This window comes from Canis lupus, chromosome 15, assembly GCF_011100685.1.
Source record: "Canis lupus familiaris isolate Mischka breed German Shepherd chromosome 15, alternate assembly UU_Cfam_GSD_1.0, whole genome shotgun sequence".
NCBI classification, from domain to species: Eukaryota; Metazoa; Chordata; class Mammalia; order Carnivora; family Canidae; genus Canis; species Canis lupus.
Genome location: NC_049236.1, coordinates 43,041,181 through 43,063,801, shown reverse-complemented (window position 1 = coordinate 43,063,801; position 22,621 = coordinate 43,041,181). Strand labels below are relative to the sequence as shown.

The window sequence follows — 22,621 nt, the reverse complement described above, 5'->3', positions numbered from 1 at the left end:
ATGATGTCATTTAGGGGAAGCAGAAAAGGAAGCTCAAATTACAACTTGCCATAAACACTGGATTTTGCTTAACACAGCCACGATTCCACAGTTTGGAAAAGTAAGCAGTATTAGTAATACTTTAGAAATCAGCATTATAAATAAAGTCTCAATTATGTGTGGGCAGACAATTGACAAGTAATAGAAATTTTAGAAGAAATCTAAGGGAATGAGATAATGTTCTAAGGAAAAAAATAAAAAATCAAATGAGAAAAAAAATGGAAAGAAAAGACCACTTAAGGATTATAAAAGTTATATTTATTCACGATGCTACATTTATTGCATTCCCTTAGAAAAATGGAGAACTGTTTATGTACCCAATTTGCACATATAAAACTTTATACAAATTATGTGTAGCACATAAAGGCCTCTGGTACAGCTAAAAACCTGACACTACAATTTGGGTAATCCGGCTTTAGGGTCTCCAGTTTATCAAGTCTGTCCATAGAAAATAAAAACCGGTTATTATACTCAATCTTGCCATTCACACTTAAAAATTATTTTAAAATATAAAATTTTCAATTACTCTAAAAACTCAAAAAAGGCAAACTGGAAGGGGACATACATTCTGTTACCAATTTCAATTTAACAGTATGACAAATCCATACCTTATTTTGACTGGTCTTTAAAAAAAAAATCACCTTAGTTTTGACATTATCTTTCTAAGTTGTGGCTGCTTCAAGAAGGTAATTTGTCAAAACATTTACCAAACAATTAAAATTAATATTCCTTTTACAAAATGGTACAATAACACTTTACGGAACCAGAAAATACTAAATGTCTTTGGCTATACAACTAAACAGCCAGTCTTCCAACAGAATAGGGCATATTCACACCTCAGAACCAACTACAGAAACAGAAAGCGTAACAGATATATGCATAGAATTTAATGATAATTTGTCTTGCCTTTTGTTTCATTCTACCCATATAATAATCAAGGAGAATGCAATTTACATAATCTTCCCAGATGAGACTCTATATAGCACTACAAAGATACCCAAATTTCTGCAAAGGCAAAGTGAATTAAAACAATTACACAACTAAGTGAAGACCAAAGGACAAATATTATTTGTGCAATTTTTTTTAGTTGTTTGCTTGTTTTTTAAGCTCTGGGTGTAGAAATTATAGCTGATAAAACAAAAAATCACAATCTTCACAAATGGAACTATAATAGAAAAATAAATCAAATGAAACATTTATTAATAAATGAAGCCTGTTTTATTACTTCAAGTGTTAATGATAAAAAAAATTTCAGCACAGCTGTTGCATTTAAAAAAGTGAAACTACATACTATGTTTCTAGCTTAGTAAACAGATGAACCTGATGTCTTTGAATGACATAACAATTGAGTATTGTACAGTACATCTTATGAAGACCCGTAAATTAAAGAACTACTGGTTTAAAGTTAGTGATTATGAAACAAATATGTATTCATAGTTTCAGCTTCTTTTTTCTTCCTCGACCATCAGGTGCTCCATCCATTTTACGTTTCTGTGTCTACAAATGAACAGAAAGATTCCTTTTAATCACAAGACTAATATTAAAGATAAAATACGTGGACTCTTTTTTACTTTAACAACTGCTACATAGTAATAAGTATTAGACTTTCTTACCCAGAATAATCTTAATTCTCCAAAATCTTGTCTACTCACTTAATGAACACAAAAATTTTAATGCCAATTAAATAATTTGCAATACACAACAGTAAACCAATACACCAAACAATAACATGCCTTGATACCAAAAGAAAGCAGTACTAAATTATTTTAATGAGGTTTTACATAAATACCAGACATTACTCAGGCATTCATTTATTCATGACTTTCTAAATTATTACTAAATAAAAAGATGACCTTTTTTTAATTCTCTTAAAATATCTGTGTTAACATTGCTAAGAATATCACTGGGACATAAACCAAACCTTAAAAGTTTGCAGTAAAGGTTGTAAAACCATTGCTTTCCTAATATTTCTTTACATATTCTAAAATTACACCTTGTACTCTCAAGGTCAACTGTAGGCTCATGGCATTCATAAGACATATCTTCCCCAGATTTTCAAGAATCTCCAAATTACGGAATACCATCGTAATGTATTCCCTACACAACGCAATCAAATTTATACTTTTAAGAACAATTCATAACATAAAGACAAACACATTACTGATAGCTACATAATGTTCAAATTCTTACAAAGAAAATATATCTTCATGAATACTTACTGAAGGTTTTGGTCCTCTCTTCTTTTTCTCTGCCTTCTCCTTTTCTTCTAGTTCCATGTTTTCTCTTTCAATCAAGGTAATTAAGGTATTACACCTCCTCTGGAGCTCCTGAATTGTAAATATAAATTTATATGGTAAACATGTATATCCATCTACAAGTTTTCAGGATACCAAGGTTTTAAAATGATAACGTTTTAATTGTATAATATAGAATTACTCATACATTCCCCAAAGATAAAATCTAGAACAGCCAAAAGAACTGATTACAATCCATTCTATGAAAATCAAGATATCGATGTTTTTACATTCTTTAAAATCACACTGTTTTCATCTTCATAAATCCTTCTTTCCCAAAGAAATTCAACCAGTGAAAATTAACATAATATATGCCACATTGCTACTTAGTACCTATACCTGAGAACTATCCTATAGATCCAAAACTAAAGGAACCAGAGCTTTACTAAGAAGTGTAAAGTGTCATCTTTCCCTTAACTAGAATTTTTCCAATTTTGGAAAAATAGCCATGTAAAAGTTTATGATGATATCTACATCATCTCTCTCTAGTCAACTGAAATCCTTTGTGGAGGCTGTATAAAGTGTAGTGCTGCATTAGCATATGACCCTGAAGAAAAGAGAAGTACATTTGCATCATTGCTGACTTAGTAAGCAAAATGGTTTTCTTGTTAAAAAAAAAAAAAAATGACCTATGCAAACTACAACAAAATCATTTTAAAATACGGTTACAGAATACACCATACAACGTTTGGAAATATTTGCAACATAATATAGATAAAAGGTAATACACTACATCAAAATTCTATACCTAACAAATGTACTGAGGCATACATGCCACAATGTTACAGATGTGATCTCAGGCAAGGATTATGCCTTAAGTGTTCATCAGAAGGGGCCATGCACATATATAATCTCATATTTTATGTGTGCTCTAAAATGAAACATGTTTGGAAATAACAGCTTTGGGTACTGGTTTGTACTGTACTGGTAAATCAACATGATAGTGCATTTTGTTTCTTATTAACTGTATGAATTGTTCCCACTTAAAGACAAAAGACAGAACTATAGGGGGACACCTGGATGGCTCAGCAGTTGAGCATCTGCCTTTGGCTCAGGGCATGATCCCAGGATCCAGGATTGATTCCCTCATCCGCCTCCTTGCAGAGAAGCCTGCTTCTCCTTCAGCCTCTGTCTCTGCTTCTCTCCCCCCAACCCCCCGTCTCTCATGAATAAACAAATAAAATATTAAAAAAAAAAAAGATAAAGCTATAGGAATTGGTCTTTCCTCAAATTTTATTTATAATGTCTTTATAGTGCAACATTTCCCAAACAAGAATACACAAGAGAGTAGCCACTGTTAATGTTTAGTGAAAAATAATCCTTCAGTGGTCAAATATGAAAAGACTGTGCACAGTCCCCCATCTTGAAGAGTAACAACATACTTTAAATAAACTTAGAGAAATCTCACTATATAAAGATGTTTAAACTCTGCTTATCCTAATATATCCCAAATAAGGACCATAGAATATTTTTGGTACTATCACCCTAAAGAACACAAGATGGAAGTTAAAACCTCCGAAGTGGTAAAATGCGTAATAAAAAGAGCAATTCATGGAGGCTAAACTTTCCTGAATTATAACTTTTGGTCATTAGGAATGGAACTTGCTTATCACAAATAGCCTAGTATTGAGAATGGAAACAAAACCTACCATTAAACCATACAAAAAGTGCTTTACTACAAGCTATTTTAAAATAATCCAAAAAAATAAAAAATAAAAAAATAAAATAAAATAATCCAGACTCAACACATTCAGAAAGGCAAATGCCTGAATATGAGTTCTTTCCTTATAGAAATGTGTTCATTTAAGAAAATCAAAATTATCTGAAAAATGCAAATCTTAAATTATGATCATCACATTCATAAGGTGAAACTGATGGTGATATTTCCTATTTAGAACCTGATTAAAATGAAAAAACCAGTCCTTATCCTACGTAGTGATGTTAAAAGATATGTGATATTAAAGAAGGATGGAACCACCAATAAATTTTGTACGTGATCTGCGATATTAAATTTTTAACTGTAGATGAGAACTGTTTTCTAAGGAACTGACTGAACTCATGATACTGTAACAAAAATATACCCCCCAAAGCTGGAGTGGAACCACAATTTACTCTTAGTAAGTTACCTTACTTACCTTAAAGAATATTAAGCAATACTTACTCTAAACTGTGCTACATTACACAAAAAGGCCCAGGCACTCACCATTGCAGTTCTAGACTTAAGAAACCAGTCAAATCTGAACTGAGGAGAGTTGCGAATACACTGTCGTAATTCATCATAAACATTTTCTTTGTCAAATCCAAGTTTGTGAAGCATACAGATTAGAAAACGATCCTCTTCTTCAGTATAGTTTTTTCCTTTGTTAGTACCATATGATATTCTCAGCTGATGAAAAGGTGCTTTGTACCGTCCAATCTATCAAAGTCAGATTTTATATAAAATATAAATCCTGTATAATCTATATTTCAAACTTAGCCTTAATAAAATTAGCTAAATATGTTCCATTCCAAATCAGAATTTTCTATCCAAAGGCACTTCAACTGCATTATATAACCTTTGCTGTGAAACAACTTTATAATCTTTATTATTCTAGAGAGAGATACAGGCTCAGACTTTGTAGGAAAGAGCTAATCATAGAGACTCTGACCCAGATATTTCAACTGAAGTATACTAAGGTAAATTCTGTTGAGAATAACTATAACACTTGAATATTGTTCTTTGAACAAAATCTTTGTTTTAAATCATTTCATTTCCTTTTAAAAAGTTCCTTTAACTCACATATTCTCAGAAGTTCTATATTTATTAATACAGACTGTACCTTCGTGTCAAGTGCTTTTTTAATACTAATTCTTCTTTGAATTCTTGCCTCTCCCCTTTCGATCTGAGCCATAATCTTCTCTATGTCCTGGAGTTCATTGCATCTTTCCCAGAATACAGCTGGTAAGAATAAAAGTTGGACAGATGAGACAGGTGGAAGGAGGAGGAGAAACATAAATAATTTATCATAAATACTCTAATTTGCTAAGGATTAAGAAATGTTTTCATTTTTCTCACATCTAATACTACAAAATAAGACGATTATTTAATTTCTCAACTATAAAAAAATGAGATCAACTGGATGATTTAAGTATCTCCCAACTCGGGGGATCCCTGGGGTGGCTCAGCGGTTTGGCGCCTGCCTTTGGCCCAGGGCGCGATCCTGGAGTCCCGGGATCGGGTCCCGCGTCGGGCTCCTGGCATGGAGCCTGCTTCTCATTCCTCCTGTGTCTCTGCCTCTCTCTCTCTCTCTCTATCATAAATAAATAAATAAATAAGTCTTTAAAAAAAAAAAAAGTATCTCTCAACTCTTAAATTTCTATTATTCTTGAATTCTAAGCACACTCACTGCAGCACACTACACCTCTTCACTTGACAATTCAAGTGATTTCAGGAAACAATGGCACATAGTGCTTAAGAAGTTGTGGAGAAAAATAAAATGAAAGCATAATTATTCAATGACCTATTCTTATTTTCTTGGCAATAGCCAGTTAGCTGGGGTGAAAAAAAAAAAAAAAAAAAAAAACTATGCCATTTTAAAAAAGAGGACATTTTCTTTCCAACTCAGTTTTTTAAAAACACAAAAAAAATACAGCCCTAAAACTTGTGGCAAAATTTAGCTTATCAAAACATAACTCAGAATAATAAAACCTGAACTCCCCAAATAGCACTCCAAAAACCTGAGAATATTTTTTAATCTATTAAAATGATTTAAAAATTACCTGAGTATTCAATAACTTCTTCTGGAGTTTTCCCTTCTACTTCTCTTGCTATATTTTCAATATCATCACGACCCCACTTCTCATTAGCTTTGATAAACTGGTTAAAATCTCTCTTATTCCAATTGGTAAATCCCTTCAAAGCAATGGAAACAAAACATATAATAACAGCAGAGTGAACATGGGTAAAATGCTATTTCACTTACGAGTATGTCTGAAGTATTAGAAAATTTTCAATTACTCCTAGATTTTAAGTTATTTTAAAGTGGTAATTTTTCATACACATAGATCTGTATTTTTAGCAATATATCACATATTGTTTACATAACCAAGCAATTAAATCTGAGTGGAAGAGAGGAATGCTTTGTGAAAAAGAGATTTTGTGAGAAAGTGATTTTGCGGTATTTTGAAGGATAAGCAGGAGTTTGCAAAGAGCAATAAACATACACTAAAGAGCAAAGAAATAACAATTAGGAAAGTGGAAGAAAAATAAAGCTTCAAAAGTACGTTAAGGCCAGATTCTAAAAGATCCTGATTAAACCCTAAAGGTTGTTAAACAAAAAAGTACCAAAAAGAGACTTGTAATTGAGAACAGTAACTTAGTACCAATGTGGAAGATTCACAGGAAAAGAAAATGAATACTGGAAGAAACGTAATAAAAAACATATCCACTGTAAGGCTTGCGCAAATCTATACTCTTTCTCTACTTCAACAACTAGTGACAATCAAACTGTAGCATACACCCATATGGCTCATGCTTTATCATCTTCAATTACTTACTTTTTGAAAGACAAAACATGTACTTCTCTGTGTACCCCAACATACCTAAGCATAGTACCCTTACAAAGTAATGGTTACACTAAATTTTATGTTGAATAAAGACTATATATACCTGTGTTAGAAGTTTCTCTTTTTCCTCTAACTCTTCATCATTAAGGGGTTCAGCTTCATCAATTTTAAGCTGTTCTTCTTTTTGTGCCTGTGCTGCATTTGGTAGGTCAGGATTTCGAGGCACCTAAAAAAATATTTGTTTATATCATCCATCAGTAGATTTTAGAAAGTATGTGATGAATTCTTTTTTTTTTTTTTTTAAGATTTTAATTTTATTTATTTATTCATGAGAGACACAGAGAGAGAGAGAGAGAGAGGCAGAGACACAGGCAGAGGGAGAAGCAGGCTCCATGCAAGGAGCCCGATGTGGGACTCGATCCCGGGTCTCCAGGATCACACCCTGGGCTGCAGGCGGAGCCAAACCGCTGCGCCACCGGGGCTGCCCTAAATTCTTAACCAACCAAATAACGTTTTACAAGTTTTAATCCAACCGTGAAAAAAAAAAAAAAAAACTTGATATACCCTCCATTTACTAAATTAAGAACAAAACCAGGTTAGTTATGAACAAAATGTTATTTCCATTACCTTGTACCCAATTGTTTTTCTGTAATACAGAATTTCTTTTTCCAATAATTCAAATAAACGTGGAGGAAAGAACTGGAAATCCTGAACATTAGGTTGTTTTGGAGGCCGAGGAGCCTAGAGAAAAAAAAAAAACAAAACACAGTATTACCCATAAAAAAAAAAGTTTTGCTTTGATTTTAATTGTAACTTCCTCTCTCAAAACTTATGATGGCTAATTCTCCAAGCAACTGAATTTATCATTAATAGTGAACATTAATCAAACTTTAAATGCATATACTTACAACTAATTTTTAAGAAAACTTTTTAATGAAAACTGATGGAAATACACTGTAAGAAGCCACAGAAGATTTTAATTCTCAATCTAACTTTAATATTAAGAATATAAGAAAAATATTTACAATTCTAGTATTTTTGGATATTTTATTGCTCCATCAACTCACCTTGGGTGCTTTAGGTTCGCTGACACGAAGAGCTTCCCTAAAATAGGCATCGACAGCATAGTTGGCTTTTCTTTCTCGTTTAGGTGGTTCAATCCACTCTGTGAATGCAATCTAGCATACAGGAAACAATGCAAATCACCAACTTTGACTGTTTACAGTCACAAATCTTAGATGAATGCAATTCATACTGTGTATACATCATTACAACTGTTATTTGTAAGTGGCAAGATATTCATAAAATCCTGGACCATTGGCTCTTCAAGGATAAGGGACTATACTTTGCTCAAAACTATGTAATTAATACACTGCACAGTACATGGTGAATAGCAAAGATATACTTAAGTATTTCTTGACCAAATGGAGAACATTTTATCTGGTGAGGAGGAGGAAGGACCAGACCTACAGAAAATGCTATAACTCAAACTAGGAGAAAAATATAGATATGTATTTAGCCTAGAACAAATCCAGAGGATATACAAAGCTTAAATGTTAACAGAAAAAACATTGAGTAGAACTATTTTTCTTCCAACTTGTATTTTCTAATTTCACTATATATTAACAAATATTACTTAAGAAATTACGAAGTTTTTCCCCTTTAATCACTACCAGCCAATTATGTCTTTTAAAAAAAATCTAGTAAGGTTATGTTAATTCTGCCAATTATTTGTTTTCAAAGATTCTAAATTATAATCACCCCTACAATATATTTCAACTCTAACAGTGTATATAGTAAGCCTCATTACATAAGCTTTTAAAACATTTCAGAGATTACTAACTGAAAATTTGATATTACATGTAAAAATGAAAATAATTTAGATGTGAATATATAAAAATGACTGCTTGGAGACAAATTTACAAGGTGTTACAGCTAACACTTAAAATCGCAAGTTTTAAGTAAAGTAAGGCCTTCAAGTAACCAAAATAGCTTTCTCAAGTTACCTTTTGTTTTTCTCTATAATCCTCTCCTTCAAAGTTATAAACACTCGACTCTGTATCCATTGTAAAGTTTCTAAGTGAGCTTTCACCCATTTTGGAGAGCTTTTCATTCATCTCTGCAGTCTAGGGGTAAAAAACCACTTTATTATATTGAGAATTAAAAACAAAACAAAAAAAAACCTTGAGAACTGTAGTCAAAATAAGTTAGGCTCTGCAGTACACAAAAACTCCTTTTTATGGCTCACATACGTATTTCCTCAAACAGTTCTGATTTAAAAGATTTTATATTAAAAACATAATCATTTAATCTACACCTCACCTTCTTTGCACCTCTTTCCAAGATACCATCAATATCCTCATCAGTAATCTCACTTTCTTTTGAAGCAAATACATGTGTTGCCCCATGTCTAATCATTTGAAGCATTTCATCTTTCCCAATTTTGTTCAGATTCTGATCCACAAGTCTTCCTGGAAAAAAAAAAATGTTGTATAATGTTAATCAAGGTTGTTTTGAAACTTGGAATTTTAAATGTTAGATGTAATACCATGTATTTTGCCTCAAATATTAATCATGTTTATTCACTGCCGATAATTCTGATTCTCACATAAAAATATGCCACTCTTAGTTGTAAACTTTGAAATATCCTGTTAATCCATCATTACATAATGAAACCTACTGCATACCATATCTCAATAAAAAGTATTCTTTTTTTAAAAAAAAAGATTTTATTTATTCATTCATTCAGAGAGAACGAGAGAGAGGCAGAGACACAGGCAGAGGGAGAAGCAGGCTCCATGCAGGAAGCCCGACGTGGGACTCGATCCCGGGTCTCCAGGATCACACCCCAGGCTGCAGGCGGCGCCAAACCGCTGCACCACCGGGGCTGCCCAATAAAAAGTATTCTTATATGGGCTGAATAGTATCATGCTGGAATATTTGAAAATCACAATTAGCAAGTTTTTTTTTTAAATATCAAGAGATCAAATCATAATCACAAGAAGTTCTGATAAGCAGAAAGACATTAATACTAGTACTCCCCAATCAGCTTTTTCTTCGAAAAGTGAAGTGGGGGAAAAAAGGTAACGTGTAAAAAAAAAAAAAAAAAAAAAAAAAAAAAACCTTCATATTGCCAAACTTTATCTAGGGACTAAATAAATTAAATTTCCTAATCTAAAGAACTGAAACTCTTCAAAGCTTATTTTGATCACAGAAGAAATTTAAACATAAGAAAACTAAGATCTTCAATTGGTAGGAATTATAGGTCAACCCTATAATTTGTGTTTTCGAAAACACAAGCATCAAAAACAAAAATATCAAGAAATATTTTCACTTACACAAAGCTTCACTTTTTGTATTCCAATCAACTTGTAATAAAGGAGTATGGATAAAGATCAAATTGTTCTCTTGGATCTTAAATGCTTGTGTATCACAGCTTTGCATCCCTAACAGAATCCACCAACATCTATGAATTTCAAAGTTAGGATGTATCTACAGAACATGTTTCTTGATTTGAAAGCTACCTCACTACTAACAAAATGGTCTGTCTTACTGAAACTACTTCCCCATTGGACAGAGGGGGAGCTGGTCAGACAGAAAGCAGTTCTATGATTTCTCATTATTTTTAATTACATCTCTTACTCTGCAAGACAGTAATACAAAGAGATACACCTGAGGCTTGCTCTTTGACTAATGCCTACAGAGCTATTAGCACAAAATTTTGCTCTAAAATTTAAGCCCCACCCCCATGCTCACTTCAGCAGCACATATACAAAATTTGTACCCCCAATAAAACCAAAAACCTAAGTAAAAAAACTTAGTTTTTCTAAGTTGATTATAATTTTCATTTTTCAAAAATGTTTCACAGATAAAAATAATTAAAAATACTATAAGGCCGGTGTTTTTCTAAAAACATGGATGAATATGAGAGGGAGAAGAACTCGCCATTACATTATCCAGGAGAAACCTTACTGTTTGGCAAGTTCCAAAGACTTTCGCATGTAAACACTTCACTCTAATAGTTAATATACTTCTTGGTCCTAGATAAGTCACTTCTTAGTTACATGAATGGTATATAAGTGACTTGCCTCTACTTCTTATGCCAACCTCAAAATTGCATGAAGACTAAATGAGATAATGGATACAAAGTATTTAGCACCTTGCATGGCACAAAGTAAGCACTTAATAAATAATTATTAATAAAACTAATAATAAGCCATCATTTATTGTCTTCACATATTCAGAGGTGTGATTAACACTATGGTTGGCATTAAGAGGATATAAAAGAAATGCAACATTCCTTTACACAGAAATTAAAAGGCAGTTCACAAAATGAAGACACACAATATGGAATCATCAGCAAACAATATTAACAGTCTCTCTTTATAGACAGATAAAAGAACATGCTCAAAATGCAAATTTGAGAATGAAAGAAACCTATATGACCCTGAGGTAATTGAAGGGTTTTTTTTCTATTTTTCCATTTTACTGGAATAAATACTTTATTTATACTTTAATAAATACTTTACACCCCATCACCAACCTTATTATAATAAAGCTTCATGAAAACATAAATGTCTTCCTTAAAAGCTAATCTGGCATGAGAATTTAGTTCCCTTCAATCAACCCAAAATAAAATCCCACTCTCAAGCTCTAGTCCTATTTACATAAACATTTATTCTGAGCATCCCTCTCACTAAATTACAAATTAACTCCATGAAAGTAGGGACACATGCATTGCATTCTTTCGCCATTTTATTCTCAGCACTAAGACCAATCAATGCCTGGAACCTGGTGCTGTTAAGTAAACAGGTGTAGACTAGAAAACAAAATATAACATCAGATTCTTTGAGTTTCATCTTTATGTCTTCATTTTACCCCAGAATAATTAACAGAGTGCTTTTCAGTACATATAAATGATACTTACCACAGCTATATTTAGTATGTACCACACTGAATGCTGGGTATTTTATATACATTATCCCCTTTAATCCTTAAAAATCCTGAACTTCAATTCCCTTTATTCCCATTTAACAGATGAGGAAATAGGCTCAAAAGGTTTATAAAAGACCTAACTGGCAAAGCCAAATGCAAACCTCAATCTTCCTCAGCCTAAACCCATCCTCTTATGAAAAACTAAAGCTTACTATTTTCTGGAATATAAATATTGTTCATGCCGCTAGCTTGATCCCACAGATGGTCAATAATAAGAACCTCCAGAAAATCTAGGAAAAAAACATTTGTCAATACAACTTGGTAATTTTTTTTTACAATTCTAAGACTCACCTTGTTGAATGACTATTGAATCCAGTCTGAGTTTCATCTCAGCACGTTCCACTATTCTTTCTTCCACAGTGTTATCAGTTATGAAGCGGAACACTCTGACTGTCTTGGTTTGTCCAATTCTATGTGCTCGGTCCTAGGCAAATTACCATGTTATTTTGAATAGTTAAAAATTACACAAATAATACTTGATTGTGTATACCAAAACGGAAAACTAAAATATTCTCAGGTGTGAAAGTTTTTAATGTAACAAAACTATTCTAAAAATAGATTTTTATTAGATTAATATTTCTCAGATCCTTGCAGCTTCTCTGTTTCAATCAAATTAATTGATTATTTCACAAGGAAAACTTCTAGGTTATACTGATATAGAAGTCACAGGTTTCTAAGAGTGCCTCGGTGGCTCAATCCGCTGAGCATCCAACTCTTGATTTTGGCTCAGGTCATGATGCCAGGTTTGTGAGATCAAGCCCCAAGTCAGCCTCCACACTTGGCATGGAGTTGGCTTGTCCCTCCCTCTTCCTCTGCTCCTCCCCCTACTCTCTCTCAAATAAATAAAATCTTAAAAGTAAATAAATAATAAATAAAATTCACACATCTCCAGATAAGACAGATAAAATTATAAATTTTAAGGTGGATGATAAAAAATTGTTTAAATCTTTTTTTCTTAGTTTTAAATTCAAATTGTTTTCCCACCTAAATCATACATCAAACTTCATTGCTATTAGGGAAAGAAGTAACATGAAAAAAGAACTCCACAAACAATATAAAAATCCTAGTTTTCAAATAACTACATACAAGTAGTCAAATTAATTTGAATTCCGTTTAACTTCTATTAAGTTCACAAAACACATTCTTACAAAACATCCCTATGTCTAATTGATCAATTTTCCTCAGCTACTCTTATAAGCAACCAACACCTGTGTTATGGTCACAAATACCATGTGTCAAGTATCAAACTTAAGAATTTATAAGTTTCCATATTAATCCGCAGATCATACATTTTCTCAATCTAAGAATGATCCTCCTGTTCTAGCCAAAGAACTTCTACACATGGGCATAAATTTTAAGCATCTAACATGGTAGATCTATAGCTCACCAAACTGGTTTCCCTTTCCTCCCAAGGCACAACTATACTATCATTTACCAATTCCCTTGCACCCAGTTACACTGATTGAGTGCTGGCAATGAATGTGGGGACACTTTAGGATCTGAACCATAAAAAAATTTCTTAGGCAATCCTCAACTCTCTCTATCCCCCCCACTTGGGGCATCAGGATACACTGGACATAGCTATACTCCAAGATATGGCAAAGCTGTAAGAGATATCTTGCTTTAGATGAAAGATTACCTATAAAACACCCTCCCTGAATGATTAAGTCAGAGAAAAAATTCTACTGGGTTGTCACTGAAATTTGCAGACCATTAGTATGCTCTAACGAAATTAAGCTTTAAGAAAATATTAAGAATATATTTAACTATTATCTCTTACCATAGCCTGGAGATCTACTTGGGGATTCCAATCTGAATCATACAAAATTACCACATCAGCAGTAGCAAGATTAATGCCAAGACCACCGGCACGTGTACTTAACATGAAAACAAACTTTGTGCTGTTTGGTTCATTGTATGCATTGATGGACTCCTATAGGTATAAAAAGAAACAAATGTCAGGCAATTATTTTATCTGTTAAATTTTTTTATCTTCCCTCCCTGGATCTTACTCACTTGTCTCTCATCATGGGGTGTTTGCCCATCCAATCTACAGTATTCATAATTTCTCCACATGCAGTAATCCTCCAAAATGTCCAATACCCTTGTCATCTGACTGAAGATTAGTACTCGTGAACCTGTTAACAAATAGAACAGCCCATTTTCAGAAGCTTCAAAAGTTAAAAAAAAGTATTTAAAAATTTAAGGCTAACCAAAACTAAGACTAACCAGTTCCCCTTAACTCTAAGTTACCTAGTTGGTTATAAGAAAAAATATATATACAGTCTGCTTCTCCTTCTGCCTGTGTCTCTGCCTCTCTCTCATGAATAAATAAAAATGAAATCTTAAAAAAAAAAAAAGAAAAAAATATATGCATTATTTATCTAAGTCAGTCATTCTCCACATTTTTCCCTCCGTGGCACAAATGGAAAGGGTAATGTAATATCTGTACAACACACTAAGATCAATGGAAAAGGGTATACTGTCCTGACCTGGGTCTGTCCCAAGGCTGAGAGAATAATCCTTTTTATTCCACATGGATTTAAAAATAACCTTCCACCACCACTTCCACCACAATTCTCCCATGTGCATGACCCTGAACGTCCCCTAACACACACCCAAAACCCATCTCCTTCTAGTTCTGAAGACCTAATTCCAGACTTGGTAATAATGGAAGGACCATAATGTAAGGGTGGCCTCACATCTAAATGGTCATCTTTTACCTATGCCATGATTTTAGTTATTAAACTGCCTCCATTTCTTCAGCCAACTAAGCAATGCCTTCACAGTAGAATATAGAAGACCAAGAAGTCATCATAAAAAAGTAAGGATTATGAAATTATCTTGTCTTATAAACTGAAGCTGATAATCTGCTGGTATCTCACCTTCTTATACCTGGAAAACCTAAGGATGCTCAATAGTCTCCATTCTCCTTCCAGAGTTTAATACAGCTTTCTTTAATATTGGAGTATTTCTACCAAGTTCTTGCTATTCCTTTCCAAGTCAATCCTTTACTATTTAGTTTTCAAAGAAAGCATTTTATACAACGTATTTCCACAAAAAGGCACAGAAGCAAAAAAGAAAAAAGTAAACCAATTCACTGACAACTCTTAGAAGGTTTTTAATTTTTAGTATCCTAGAGAGGTGACAGGTACAAAGTCATTCTTTTTTTTTTTTTAAGATTTTATTTTATTTATTCATAGAAACAGAGAGAGAGAGAGGCAGAGACACAGGCAGAGGGAGAAGCAGGCATCATACAGAGAGCCTAACGTGGGACTCAATCTCAGGTCTCCAGGATCACACCCTGGGCTGCAGGCGGCGCTAAACCACTGCACCACCGGGGCTGCCCTACAAAGTCATTCTTAACAAAACACATTGGAAAAACACAAATGGAAAAATCTGAAATCTGACTATATTATTTCAATATCACAGAATTAATAATTTGTGAATGAAATGCTTTGATGTCTGGGACTTACTTCAAAATAATCCAGAAGAGGAAAAGAAGTGTGGTATAGATATAAACAAGTTTTGCCATGAATTTATAATGACTGAAGCTGGCATCATAATCATTTCATTCTATACTCATGTATTTTAACTATAACTCTATATATACTACAGACGTACTCATTTTCACACAAAAAAGTCACCATGTTATAAACAAATCTGCTTTGGGTCCATGCACATATTTAGTAATTACCGTTAACCTTATTTTTTAAATTTAATTATTTAAATAATTAAAAATTCCACATAAATAATAAAAAACAAATACCGTGAACACAACACTGTTTACCAAAGGATCTGGGAACTATGTGTGGAAAGAGTATTCTTGGCACTTTAAAAAAAAAGCTTATAAATCTGGGAAAGCATATATATATATATGCTTTATATATATAAAGTGAGAACTCTCCCCCAAAATCTAGGAGTGTAACTGCCCTAACTACTGATCGCTAAAAAGATGTATAAGCCTAAAATTGAGGACAGAAATGAAGTTTGGGTAATGAGAATAGAAGTTTCTCGATGCCCTCCCATACTTCAACTTGCCAGATCAGTAATTTTAAATTGTATTGATCCTTTATTTTACATTAAAATGTAAAACAGTTTTCATCACTTCTAAATTTGATATCAGTAACGTACTTACCTTGTTCTTTTAATTTAGGGAGCAGCTTGTCTAACACCACCATCTTGCCACTGTTGGTCACTAAATGCATATCAGTTGTATAAGGTGGACCAGGTTCAGCTCCATCAAAGAGATATGGATGATTACAGCATTTCCTCAACTGCATCAGGATGTTCAATAACCTCATTTTGTCCATCTTCCCTGCAGAGTTTAATATATCTATATCCTTCATTAATATCCGAGTATACCTATCGAGAAGAAAAATGTTTTAAAAGGGCTCAAATGTGCCCGGTTACTTTCCCTGTTACTTTCACATTTAATTACCTCCCTTACCTTAACTCAAAATACCTTAACTCAAAAATACCTATAAAGAACCCATCAACTTCTAAGAAGTGGTTAGGAATTACCATGCATTATAACATCTTTCTTTTTCCCTGTTTTTCTTTATTCCCCCACTGTTCTAATGTTTACACTTACACTTTGGACCTTGAGGTCCAAAATAGTATGCTTCCCTGGGATGAATTAAAACAAAGCAGTAGAACATGTTTTTAAATAATTAAGCAAAACTTAAAACCTAAGTCACATATTTTTTTAATTTTTTATTTTTAAGTAATCACTAAACTTAACATTGGGCTTAACTTACAACCTCAAGATCAAGAGTCCCAAGCTGTACTAAGCCAGCCAGGCACCCCAAGGAAGTTTTAAACATAATTTTAATTTGTAGTCTTTTCCAATGGAGTGCCAATAGTATTTAATTATTATTCAATGTAACTAGTGTAGAATTTGGGTGAGAACATGAAGATCTAATGAGGGAGGAGGAATCATGATAGGGTAAGGCATGAGGATGAGAATAAAATGAATACAATGTGATTTAAATACAAATAAAAGTAAATTGGTGGGGGGATATGAAGGCAGTAAAGCTACAGTCATAGACTAAGGATGGATTATAAAAAGCTTTGAATGCACATCAAGGATGTAAACATTCTGCAGGAAAGACCAATCTATGTAAATACAAAAATTTCATGACCTTGAATCCTCTGAACAGAGTAACTTCAATAACCTAAGCAATCCAAGCATAACAACTCCAGTTATGAAGCATAAAGTATTATTCAAGGCAACCCTTTCTATACAATTCTGATATGAAGTTTACTAATATTTAACTAAAAAATATTTCTCTTAACACTGATTCATGTCATAGTTTTGTTATTTAGAGCCATACAAGACAAGCCTAATAATAGCTTTGCTACCTTATAAAGTCTTTGAAAAGTCTACAGTGGTCATCTCTTCCTCAGATGATGTGCCCATTTCTTTACATTCTATTCTTTCTATACTTCTACCAACAACTCCAGCCGCTTGCAGACATTTATCAAGTATGGAATTAAATACACTTGAAATGTAGTGTATCCAATAAAGAATAAGGTGGCTATTTATTTCTCTCCTTTGAACACAACATGTATTTTAACATGTGCTAAAGTGCTATCTTTTACTACAACCATTTCACACTGTTGATTCATGGTGACCTTTCTATCTGTAAAAAAAAAAAAAAAAAAGAAAGGAAGAAAAAGAAACTTACAAGGTTTTCAACATCTTTATTATGCCCTAGAGAGGTGTTAAAAAATAGCTACCTTGTATTACCACCACAAATCCACAAAAGGACATTTTATCTTGCCTAAATTAAAACATCCACTCAGAACAGAGCCTTTTATATATATAAAATAATAGCTTTATGGGTTAAAAGAAAGCACCTAAATTTTCTATCTCTATATTCTCCATCTTCATCAGATTAGCACTGATTCACATCCAGTATTTATGAACCACCAAGTTAACATCATGTCTACATCTGAGTCACCCCTTTTTAAAAAACCCAAACTTAGGTATAAACACACACACACACACACACACACAAACACACATCCCTGTTTAATTAAATGCCAAGTTTAATCCTTGGATTCACAAATCTCCCAGCCTGATTCTGTAAACTAATAGTTTTAAGGCTTTGTATTATAAATTTGATTAACAAGTCCTAAATTATAGGACCGAAAACTTTTCAGGCTGAGCTCAACAGGGCAGACAGCCAATTAATTCCTTGCAGACACAATCAGAAAAATAAAATATAAATGAAAGTTAGTGAAGAATCAATAGTGACTTTTAAAATGTCTAAGAATACCTACCATTCCCTTTGCATTTTGCTGAGACCCACATAGATTTTTACTTCCTTCTTTGGAGGCAAACTCTTTTCAACATCAGCTTTAATTCGACGAAGGAGAAATGGACGCAAAACCTTAAGACAAAAAAGAAATGCCAATGATCTTATGACTACTATTTCAGGATCTCAAAATTGTTTATTAAATACATGGAAATTTATATATTTCTAGAATTTCTCCCTTTCAAATATAATTTATTATTTCTGAGTTCCTGAAGGGTAATACAGGATCATTACTTGTTCAATACATATAATGAATATATACTTACTATATTGTAATAAAATACTAAAAACAGTACGTTTTGATGCTTTCACCATTCACTGGCTTTCAGGTTTAAAACTAGTTATCATCCTCCCTTATCTATGGCTTCAGTTACCAGTATCAACCATAATCTGGAAACATGATCCTCCCCCTAACATATCGTAAGGTCAACAGTAGACTAACACTATGGCATAATGCCTACATTATTCACCTTACTTCATCTCATGATATAGGCATTTTATCATCTCACACATCATCACAAGAAGGATGAGTACAGTACAATAAGGTATTTTGAGAGACCATATTTATATAACATATGCTACAGAACAATTATTGTATTTTATAATTATTGCTGTTAATCTCTTACCTTGCCTAATTTATAAGTTAAACTATCATAAAGGAAAAAAATTAAACTATCAGATATATATATAAGAAAAAACAGTGTATACAGGGTTCGGTACTATCTTGGTTTTAGGCACCCACTAGAAGTCTTGGAATGTATTACCTGCAGATAAGGGACCAGGGGGCTGAGGCATAATACTGTACTTTCATGAAGACTAACAGTACTTAAAGCTAGGTCCACGTTAAAATATTTTTATGGTTAGAGATTTTAGTATTACCCTTTTGGTAGGTGGGGAGATAAGGTGAAATAGATGATGGGGATTAAGGACTACCCTTGTGATGAGTGCTGGGTGATGTATGAAAGTTGCATTATATACCTAATAGTGATATAACACTGTATGCTAAGTATACTGAAATGAAAATAAAAACTTAATAATTTATTACCCTTCTTCTGGAAGTAAAGCATAAAGTATACAAATCATGACTATACAATTCAGTAAATTTCAATCAAGTAAATATACCCACGTAATCAACTATCTCACCTAAAAATACTCCAAAAATCCTTCTTGCAACCTTCCCAGTCACTATGCCCCCTTACACTTTAACATCATAGATTCGTTTTAAGTATTATTTTTAACTTAACATACATAGAATTATACTAACATATACTCATTTCATCTTGTTTCTTTCATACAGCATGTTTATAAAACCTATCCATGTTGTAGGTAGCTCATTTTCATTAAACTCAAGAGTATCTACAAAACTAAAGATTTGTTTCTTCCTATGTTCTGTTAACACTAGCTTATAAAAATATAATCACAAATAAAAAACCGGTGAGAAAAATAATCAGCAATACTTCTCTAATGTCATCATGTAAGGAAGCTAGTATAATCTTAGCCCACTGGCCCTCTTCCAGAATAGTCCAGGTAATTGTACAAGTAAAATTAGTGAAGGAACCACTCAGCCAATCCATAAATTCTTGGGTTACTAAAACAGATACTAAGGGTTTTTTTGTTTTGTTTTGTTTTTGGCAGAAGAGGTATTTTGCAATATTAGATAACTGATACATTAAGTAAAAATGATCTCATTCCTAAGTATACCTATGCTGATACTCAATATTTTCTTTCATCATGAGACCACAGCACAGGTGGAGGTTTAAAGACAGAGAACAAAAAGGTAGCTACCAGACCTCTTCTCCCCGATTATATGCATTTTCATACTACTGTCTGAACAAAATAGTGATGCCTATAGTGGCTGATTCTGTTATGTGGAATTGTTGTAGTTTGCTTCACATACATGTACCTACTTATTAAAACAAAGTCTACACAAATGCTCCATACTCTAAATTGAATGCTTACGTGTTTAAATGCCACCTAATTATAAACAAACATGTCTAACAGATAATCACCTTCAAATATTTAACATAATAAAATTTCAGTACATAAGAATTTTAAAGTACGTTATAATTAATTTATACAGAAACAAGTATCTGAACATTAAGACTTAATTTTTCCTCAGTTCAAATATCTACTATGAACTAGGCATTGTGCTAGAGATACAAATATAAGACCTGTTTCCTTTGTTTATAATGCAGCAAGAAAAAAGTGTAAGCATTTCAAGACTCACTGCAAAGTTCTATCTTAGAATGCCATAATTATTAAAGATGAGATACATGGAAGTTTCTTGTCTGGCTTTATTCTGCTAGTCAAGCCATCATAATCTGGGTTCTATTTGAGAAATATATCCACTTACCAACTTGCACTTGTGAATCTTCAGTAAGAAGTAACAAAGCTATGTATGTATTACAGCAAAAATTTACCAATGCTGCTCACGATGTACCATTAGCAGTTGCTTATATACACAGTTGCAGAATTTAAGAACAAAAGATGGGATCTCTTTAGCCTTTGAGAACCAAATCTCTTATTTTTGGACTACTTTTTCCATTAAGTTAGAATTTCATCCTAGGTTCTAACACTAAAAGCACCATACTTCGTAACCCCCTAGCCCCCATTGTAAGATTAAACAGTTAAGTGACAAGATTCAAATAGATCTAATTCTAGTCAATACATTTTTGTTAACAGAAAATAATCCACTAATTTAAACTTCTATCATTTTTTCCCATTTGAAATATGCTTTGAGGGCAGGGCCTCAAAGCCTGGAGACCCAGGATCAAGTCCCACGTCAGGCTCCCCACATGGAGCTTGCTTCTCCCTCTGCCTGTGTTTCTGCCTCTCTCTCTCTCTGTGTGTCATGAATAAATAAAATCTTAAAAAAAAAAATGCTTTGACCTTATTCCAATATACTTACCATATGAAGCCTCTCAACTAGCTTTTGATCCCCAAGGCAATTATTTGTATCAAACCATGAATCAAAGTCCTAGATTAAAGGTCAAAAAAATGAAGATCAGAAATATGAACTACAAGCATTAACTATAAATACCCTATTTATCCTAGCTGTAATAATGAATTCTAGAATAGTTTAGTATTTGAGATGTAAACTGCAAAAATCATTTGGTTCAATCCCATATTTTTCATGTGTCATTGTTAGCAATTCATTTTAGAACTACCCTAAGATCAAATTACCTCCTAAACATTTTTCTCAAAAACATCAAGATAACAAGTTTCACACTGAAAAAGATAGCTGGAAAGGAAGTTCTATAGAATTAGAGAATATTCTTGCAAAATATCTTTAGAGAAGCTAAAATATTAAAATCACTTTAGTTTGTTCACCAAGGCCACTCAGACTACTCAAACAGTTTCCAGAGCAGTGTCAATTTTAATTAAATTTAAATTACCAGCATGAGCATTTGGGTAGGATCTGAACAAGAATAACTTTCATATTCTTACCTCTTCAACACATCTGCTATATATTTGTGCTTTGTTAGTAAACATAATCTTAGAATTAATTATGTTAACTGGAACAAAGCTTTCACAGATTACTAAAACAAATGAAAGTATCAATGTATTAAGAAAAATCTCTAAAATAAAAACATCAAAATACATAAAAGCAGAACTAAAGTATTTTCCTGAGATTGATTAATGTCTTCCAAAAACAGAAATTTCTCTATTCTTTTAAAATGACCCTTAACAAAAAAAAATAAAAATAAAAATAAAAATAAAATAAAATAAAATAAAATAAAATAAAATAAAATGACCCTTAACACAAAAACCAAAATTAACTGTTTTGGAACTTACTGAACTCTTCAAAAGCCAGACACACATATGCATGCTCTCTCTTTCTCTCCTTCTCCCCACCCCGTACCACGAAAACAAAGTTCAAAAATGAACTCTGGTTCAGCAAAAAAACACTGTAATTACTAATAGCACAGACTCTTAAGATACATGTTACATTCTTAGGTACAAATGATAGTTTGAATATCTATTTAACCATTTTTATCAGTGCAAATCTATTAAAAGGTAAAGATTAGGTTCTATGTTTGTTAGACCATAAAAAAAGATGGCTAGACAGATTTTACCAAATTTTACAACCCTGGAGAAACACAAGCTACGTGAAGTTCATAAATTCACTTGGGAAATAACCTAAACAGCACCTTAAGAACACAAACAGTCCACTTACAGCTGCAGAAATTCAGACCAACATGACTACCTATTTGGTATGTGAATTAGTAACAGTCCAAAGAAAATGACTTATAAAATGATACTGAAGTCGAAAGGCACAAAAATAAACTCTCAGGATGCATAAAAAACTTGGCAGGTTACACCAAACTACATATAAGTGAAAAATTAAAAATTATCTCAAGCAGTGCTGAAAGGCCAATTTTATTATAAAAATGTATAGCATTAAACAGAAACATTAATATTCCA

The 22,621-nt window shown here is 32.8% G+C and overlaps 1 protein-coding gene across 1 annotated transcript in view; it reads right to left on the bottom strand.

Annotated features, from left to right (window-relative positions):
* Positions 1-280: 280 nt before the first annotated feature.
* SMARCA5 (SWI/SNF related, matrix associated, actin dependent regulator of chromatin, subfamily a, member 5) overlaps positions 281-22,621 on the bottom strand; it is a 40,215-nt gene continuing 17,874 nt past the window's right edge. Inside the window, exons 9-24 of the mRNA XM_038558886.1 lie at positions 21,105-21,173; positions 18,162-18,271; positions 16,012-16,238; positions 13,890-14,011; positions 13,654-13,806; positions 12,165-12,297; positions 9,201-9,349; positions 8,885-9,004; positions 7,946-8,056; positions 7,506-7,619; positions 6,982-7,104; positions 6,093-6,225; positions 5,153-5,271; positions 4,537-4,749; positions 2,259-2,366; positions 281-1,536 (exon numbers count right to left, since the gene is read on the bottom strand). Coding sequence (XP_038414814.1) covers positions 1,471-1,536; positions 2,259-2,366; positions 4,537-4,749; positions 5,153-5,271; positions 6,093-6,225; positions 6,982-7,104; positions 7,506-7,619; positions 7,946-8,056; positions 8,885-9,004; positions 9,201-9,349; positions 12,165-12,297; positions 13,654-13,806; positions 13,890-14,011; positions 16,012-16,238; positions 18,162-18,271; positions 21,105-21,173 — 2,070 coding nt within the window. The 3' untranslated portion in view covers positions 281-1,470. The remainder of the gene's footprint in view (positions 1,537-2,258; positions 2,367-4,536; positions 4,750-5,152; positions 5,272-6,092; positions 6,226-6,981; positions 7,105-7,505; positions 7,620-7,945; positions 8,057-8,884; positions 9,005-9,200; positions 9,350-12,164; positions 12,298-13,653; positions 13,807-13,889; positions 14,012-16,011; positions 16,239-18,161; positions 18,272-21,104; positions 21,174-22,621) is intronic.